This window comes from Pyxicephalus adspersus, chromosome 8 (assembly GCF_032062135.1).
Source record: "Pyxicephalus adspersus chromosome 8, UCB_Pads_2.0, whole genome shotgun sequence".
NCBI classification, from domain to species: domain Eukaryota; kingdom Metazoa; phylum Chordata; class Amphibia; order Anura; family Pyxicephalidae; genus Pyxicephalus; species Pyxicephalus adspersus.
The window spans coordinates 43,775,077-43,783,138 of record NC_092865.1 but is presented as its reverse complement, the minus strand read 5'-3'; the positions used below and the strand labels follow the sequence as shown (position 1 = coordinate 43,783,138).

Here is an 8,062-nt window from a genome sequence, read left to right as displayed (position 1 = left end):
CACACACACACACCAGATCGCTCTTGACATGCACAGCGACTAGATCCCTCTTGACACACACACACGGACTAAATCCCTCTTGACACACACACACACAGCGACTAGATCCCTCTTGACACACACACACACATACTAGATCCCTCGTGGCACACAGACTAGATCCCTCATGACACACAGACTAGATCCCTCATGACATACACACATTCAGACAGACTGGACTCCTCATGACACAGACAGGCTAGATCCCTCTTGATACACGCACATACTAAATCCCTCTTGACACAAACAAACACACACACACACACACAGAGGGACTAGATGCCTCTTGACACACACACACACACACAGGGGGACTAGATCTCTCTTGACACACACACACACACACACTGAGGGACTAGATCCCTCTTGACACACACACAGGGACTCGATCCCTCTTGACACACACAGAGGGACTCGATCCCTCTTGACACACACAGAGGGACTCGATCCCTCTTGACACACACAGAGGGACTCCTTGACACACACACAGAGGGGGACTAGATCCCTCTTGACACACACACACACACACACACACACACACAGGGGGACTAAATCCCTCTTGACACACACACACAGAGGGGGACTAGATGCCTCTTGACACACACACACACATAGAGGGGGACTAGATCCCTCTTGACACACACACACAGGGGGACTAGATCCCTCTTGACACACACAGGGGGACTAGATCCCTCTTGACACACACAGGGGGACTAGATCCCTCTTGACACACACACAGGGGGACTAGATCCCTCCTGACACACACACAGGGGGACTAGATCCCTCCTGACACACACACAGAGGGACTAGATCCCTCCTGACACACACACAGAGGGACTAGATCCCTCCTGACACACACACACACACAGACTAGATCCCTTGTGACGTACACTAACTAGATCCCTCGTAATGCATGCACACAGAGACTAGATCCCTCCTGACACCACATACAGACTAGATCCCTCCTGACACACACACAGACTAGATCCCTTGTGACATACACTAACTAGATCCCTCGTAATGCACGCACATGGAGACTAGATCCCTCCTGACACACACAGACTAGATCCCTTGTGACGTACACTAACTAGATCCCTCGTAATGTACCCACACAGAGAGTAGATCCCTCTTGACACCACAGACAGACTAGATCCCCTTGACATATATGGGGTGTATAGTTTAGCAGTCTCTAGTTGGAGCTACGATGGGTAGAGATTTAAAAATAGTAAAGGGTTCTCAAGGAAAAATTAGTATTGAGTGTAGGCTACCCACAGATCCCAAGTTTTATAAAATGTATCCATGTTGTTTTGTAAGGTACAAGTTATTTTATCATTTGTCATGATCCAGTTTAGTTTGTGTTTAGTAAAATCAAGTGGAGTGGCCAAGGCCTCACAGTAGCAAGCAATTGTGATGCGAGCTGCTAAGAAAATATATTTAACTAATATAAAGTCAGGTTTAGGTACTGAACCTGGTAGCCTGGAGATTAAAGCACTTTCTGCTTTTTTCTGAATATTGTGTAACGATAAACAGCAAATTAAAGATACAAATCCAGAATCTTTAGACTTTAGGACAAGTCCACCAAGCTTGAAACATGGTGCCCAACTGTCTGCAGCCTCTATAACACAGAAATAGTAGGATTCAATTTGTTAATCGGGGTTGGTACCATTTACCACCTCAGCAAGACCTTTAAGGGACGTGTTCAAAGAAATTGACAACTTAGAGGCAGCTAAAGCTTGCCAATCTTGAACCTCCCACTCCTCAGTCCGATCTCCATCCCACTGAGACATATAAAACAATTTTTGTCACTAGGAAAGAGATATATACCAATGAAATTCCCCCCTCTGCATCAGTGATTGAGCGGCATGATTTTTCTGCCTTCTGGAAGGATCTGTTGGGAGAGCCCTGTAGAACAGCTGTTTGGATTAGGCAAGAGTGCTGCGTCTGCCCGGCCTAATGGCAGAATGGGATATCAGCTGGACTGTAAGAGTCAGGCACGGAGATGCAGGAAGTTGCATCATCATGCCCGCCATTGCTAGGCAACAGCCCCTGCCCCCACTGAGATTTTTTTGGTGTCCATTTTTGTTTTTTTATATTTAGGATGTCATTAAAAGCACTTTCACAACAGTGTCAACTATGAACGGCTACTTAACTTGAAGGAACATGTGCCATCGGGCAGCACACTGCAAAACACATTAGTCCCCAAAGTGCATTAGGGTGCCATTTAGAATGAATGTGTGTTACTGCAGCAGTGTTAATAGGCCATAAAGAAAACCTATACCAGGAGATCAACTATGGGCGTTACCACTAACTTCTACAAAAAGAATGGTAGGTGCCTGTTGCCACAAAATCTGATTTGAAATACTTACTATAGGTGTGCACACGAATACAGACTTTTCTTAGACTTCTCCAGCTGCATACTTAATCCTGGTCATTGATTTACTGTTTTAAACTCAGAACCCTCCAGGTTAATTTTCACAAGGAGGTCTGAAATGGCTGCGTATGTATTTCTCACACTACAAAGCAAAAAATAAAAAACATCTTTATGGAGCCTAGACATTCATTAACTTCTGGAGCAAGCTATGCTTTCATATGCAAAAAGATACAACTGCAGAGTTTGTCTTGCTCATTAAAGAGTTACAAGAGGCTGCAGAAAGAGCTCATCCCCTTAAAATAATCCACAACCTCAGTTGTGTTTAGCAAAAGATTTCTTCTGCAAGTCATGCAAACCGCCCGCCTTCCCACTTGTTCTATACACGGAAGGCTGGGAAGCCGTTTGTATTTTAGGATTCGTCCATATGTCAGATGCCCTTAACTTGGGGACTGCCTGTAATGTTAAAAATGTGATGATTGGTCCACTTTACATGGGAAATTATGTTTAAAAATACTCTAAAGGTAAAGTGGTTCTATCATCTAAATTTTTACTTTACATAATAAAGGCTGAAGCCTCTCTGATTTTACCCAATGGTAGGTAAAGGTGGTAGGTGATACTTTCCACACCTCCTAGATTGTAAGCTCTTCGGGGCAGGGTCCTCTCCTCCTACTGTATCACTGTCTGTATCTCTCTGTCATTTGCAACCCCTATTAAAATGTACAGCGCTGTGTAATATGTTGACACAATATAAATCATGTTTAATAAAATCCTGTAATAATGAGTTAAATTCCTGTGTATTTTAATCCAGTGATTTATTATTTGACAGATTATGAATAACTTGCTTTATTATATACATTTGTTTAGGGTGTCACAGATGTTTTATGTGAAACGTGCGAACAACTAGGATGGAAACTTCCAACAAAAATTCATAATGAGGCAATTCCTGTAGCTCTTCAAGGTAAGAGATGATCAACTGAAAAATAACCATTTCTCTATATTTATAGTATTTAAAGCAAATCTATCCCTTTATCGTGGCAAAAGGTCAGTACCACTGAGCGACACATTGATGCGCACTTCTGAGCTCAAGTCAGGATTGGACAGGCCAGAGCTAACTTTTTATTATTTAATGTATTTGTTTGATCAGGCTAACATGCTTTGTTTAGCTTTCTGGGTTTCCTTCCTGGATCACCCTGAACAATATCTTAAGATAAGTAAAAGTGTCACTAATTTACCGCTGTGCTCTGTGTTACAGTTTACAACCTTTTCATTATCAATATGTATGTATATGTATATATATTTTAAGACGTATTTTTATAATCAAAATACATAGTTACATATATAAAAACTAAAAAAATGCAAATCATCATGTTCATACATCCATCCAAGATAAACATGAAACTATTTAGAAAAAAAAATCCTATTGATGGCCAGCAGTGCCCACCATCCTTACAGTGAAGCGCTATTTTGAAAGCAAACTCTGTAACAAATCCTAATAGAAACCTCAGCTTTTGGTACTTTTTTGAGTTAATATATTCAATCTTGCTAGAATGATTTGAAACTTAATATATCATTAAGCCCTGGGAGTTGATTAGCTTTTACTTCGAAAATCTATTTTTTTCCTTTTTAGCCACACCTGGACGTCTTATTGATCATTTAGAAAACACCAAAGGTTTTAGTCTTCGATCAATTAAGTACTTGGTGATGGACGAAGCTGACCGCATACTTAACATGGATTTTGAAACTGAGGTTTGAGCTTTTGAGTCTAAAGACTTTCATTAATAGTTTTCTTTAGTAACCTTCAAAAAAAATATATTTGATGGTTCCGCTTGTCACAAATGATTCTCAATATTTTTCAGCTCCTATACAGTTAGGATTGTTTCATATTGTATTACCTGGGGGAAAAAGCATTAAAACTCAAATGTTACATTTTTCCCCAACAAATCTTTTGTAGAGTTTTGGTAAATTTACGTTTGTATACACAGTGACAGTTTTTTTTTTTCTTAATGTTTTTTTGTTTCTTTTTGTAGATTTTAGGGAACAGTTTTGTCAAAGTGGAAATGTGGATTTAAAGGCATGGCATATAGTCTATTCATTACAGTAAAACACAATTTAGGGCAGTATTGTATTCAATGCTATGTTCCGCCATATTGTTTCTAGTAGCAACACTTAATATTTAAGTTTGGTGGAGTGTTTGTACTTAGGTTTGTGAAATTGGAGCCTTTTTGCCCAATTTCAAGGACTTCATACTCTTTTACACGGTGACTTTATGTCAGGGTCATTATGCTAATTGTCTTAAGTAATTGTACTTAATCTAGTAATGCATTAGTTGTGATGATTGTTGGCTTACTAAACATGAGAAATAATTGTAAAATAATATTACATTAATATATCTTTGTTTAAAAGGGTAGACATTTTTTTTATACTTAACTTTTAAAAGCTTTGTAATAAAGGTAATCTAATTGAGATTTTTTTTTGGTGCTATACAGCAGTTTTGTGTTTTGTTTTTTTTGTGCCCCAAAATGCCACACAGCATTTTATTTTTATGCATTAGGCATCTTTTGTCCTCACCTATAAACCCAAAGATCCTAGCCTGGACTTCAGTGTCCATTAACCAACCTTTCTTGACATGAAGGTATGCCTTGCAGACAGTAGGGAAGTGATCATATCATAGTATGCTGATCTTTGGAAAATTGGTTGATAGTTGCATATCTGAGAATAAACAGTGGCTGTCTATTTTGATGACCTAATTAGTGGGTGAACATTTGGAATTTTTACTACATATTGACTGTAAATTACTGTTGTTCTTAAGGGTCTTCAAATGTTCTGTGGATCTCCAGAAATCCTCTTTGGTGATGGTCGAAATTTATTACTTAAACTCGCCTGTCCGCACTCCATTTGCATCTGATTGTCTTCTGGGTGTCGGAACTTTGGCTGTCTTGATTAGCCAGGCTGGGTTGACATGCATATATGTCTAGGGGGTTCATTTAGTTCTGGAAACCCTGGTAGGTTCAGGGACACCCACCATATCCCAGCATCCTACTATGAAAGGAATAGTGAAGAGGCAGGCAAGAATGTCCCTTGCAAAAGGAACATGGCGTGTTTATTCTGCAATAGGAATCCTGCCTGCTCACAATTTTTGAATGCAGAACTTGATTTTCCCATGAAGTGCTTAAATCTGATCCTAAAAACCAGGGTTGGCAAGGCGTTTCATTCCTAAGGAAGAGCACGACTAAAAATTATGTTGTAGGTCCTCCTAAATCAGGCTTTTGCTATTTCATGCCTTTGCCTAGAAGTTACCAGTATACTGGCCAGTCTAGGCTAAGAGGTGTACTTGGTACAATTCTCTGTGCGGGGTCCTTGGGTTTTAGAGGAATCCAATCTGTCATACGATAATTTGTCTGATGCTTCTGTATTAGATGCTGCATTTGAAGGGTTACCTGGTGAGGATCTAAATTGTAATGTTTATTTTTTAAACAGGTACAAAAATTACAACGAGCTGCATTGAAAGACCCAGTTAAATGTGCAGTATCATCCAAGTATCAGACAGTGGAGAAACTTCAGCAGTATTATGTTTTCATTCCTTCCAAGTTCAAGGTATGTTTCGTATTTTCCTTGGCATTAGCAATTAATAATGATATTTGTATGCAAATGATTTCCAATTTATTACTCTTTTGCACAGTTCTGTGATATTGTAGAAGTAAAAGAACTTTGTCACCAGTTTGATTCTTAGGTTGGATGTATGTAATTGGATTTTTTATATATTATCTTGGTCAGTTGCAAAGAAAAAGGTATTACCTTTGTACAAAATATGTGATCTATTCTTGAAAAAGAACAGTGTATTTCGGAATAATGATTGTTACTCCAACAATCGTTTGTGACCAAAATTGCAAGGTCCAAGAGGTGGTCTGGAAGTAGGAGGAAGAAGGATCGTTAGGTGCATGTATGCTATATAAAGAGAGAGGTTTGCTTTCTACATTACTTGTCACCGAATTTGTGCAAAAACTAAACAATAGGAATGGGTAAGACAAGCGGTATAAGAGTAAATAAAGTTGTAAAATCACCTGTTTCTTCACTAGAAGGAAAGGAGTAGTATAGAATAGTATAGCCAGAAGGACCGCCGGAGTGAACATGTGGCAAGATATGTAGTTTGATAGATAAGCGGTGTCAGCCTTTGGACTATCTTAAGGCATATGCAAGAAAGAGGATGTGAAAACTGCTTTAGAAGATGAAGGTGAAGGAGTGGCTTTGTAGGGTAAACTTGATCCTCTGTTGATAAAGTTCAGTGCATGCTCTAGTACAAGCTGTTCTTTTACAAGAGACTTCTTGGAATTGTTTGCAAACAGTAAAAGGCAATGGCCATCCAGTTCGAGTGGATTTACAGTATTATATAATTTTAAGTATGACCGAGCTTTCAGCTAGTCCAGGTAATAAACAATGGCAGCCCTGGGAGCTTTGCAGTCTTGAAAAAACTGGGAACCAGAAGCTCTGCCTTATCTTTCTCCTCAAATGGAATGAAACATATGGCCATCTGTTAGTAATACCTCCATTTATTGGATCATTCTACTTGATGCTAAAGTTTTTCTATAGCACCAGAACAGAAGTGCTTAGATAACAATGCCCAGCAACTTTCTCTTAAAAAAAAGAATGGCCAACTTCAGATAACAATTCCAATTTTTGGATGAGCCCACTGGAAGCTATTTTCCAGATAGCACCAGAACAAAGTGTTTGAATACCAATATCCAGCAACTCCCAACACAACCTCTGTGCTTTTATGACTAAGCATCCCTTGCCCCCATTGCCCTTTTTGTGCCCAAAAAAGCAGTCACTAGCAGTGGCCTTCCACTGGTTACAAATCTCCATAAGACCCCTAAGGATGCGAAACAGCACAATGCGTTGGATTAGAGACAACCATATGATTTGTGATCAATCACTCAATAATGATTGTAACTATTCTGGCCAAGGTCCACCATTATGTACATTACTACCACCTTTAGCACCTTGTATTTGTATTATGTGTACTAGATGCTTTAAAAAATTGAGTAAAACTGATTTAATTCTATGCCTTAAAAAACACTTTGCCTGTTTTTTACTATTTGGGCATGAATGAACTGAGAGGTGTACTGCTCTCTTTCCTGGCTACCAAGTACTTATTGTGTACTACATGTGACAACAATCTCCTGTATTTTTCATATGTCTAGACTGTGGTGTAAGGTTTCAAGGTAGCCTTTTTTACCAAAAATAAAACAAACATTCAGGCTTGGCTAAAATGGTCTGATGGGACAAGGGTTGAACTTTTTGTGGACAATTCCAAAATGTTCATTTGGCACAAAAACAATCCAGATGGCCAAAACAACACCATCCCTACAGTAGAAGATGGGATCATGCTTTGGGGTTGCTTTTCTTCAGCTGGAACCAGAGGCTTTAGTCAAGGTGGAGGGAATTTATTAATGGATCCAAATACCAGTCACTTTTGGCCCAAAAACTTTAGGTATCTGCTAGAAGATGCTGTGTACAAAAGAATTGCTGCACTAGAAGAAAATTTGCCTTGGAATGGCCCAGTTAGAGCCTAGACCTAAATCAAATAGAATATATGGGGGGTCACATGAAGAGGGCTATGTACAAAAGACATCCTCGCAATCCTATATATTTGGA

The 8,062-nt window shown here is 39.4% G+C and overlaps 1 protein-coding gene across 1 annotated transcript in view; it reads left to right on the top strand.

Annotated features, from left to right (window-relative positions):
* The window catches only part of DDX47 (DEAD-box helicase 47), a gene marked incomplete at its 3' end in the record, with an annotated part of 28,415 nt that overhangs the window by 19,498 nt on the left and 855 nt on the right, over positions 1-8,062 (top strand). The window contains 3 exon segments of the mRNA XM_072420955.1: positions 3,275-3,377; positions 4,038-4,156; positions 5,888-6,004. Coding sequence (XP_072277056.1) covers positions 3,275-3,377; positions 4,038-4,156; positions 5,888-6,004 — 339 coding nt within the window.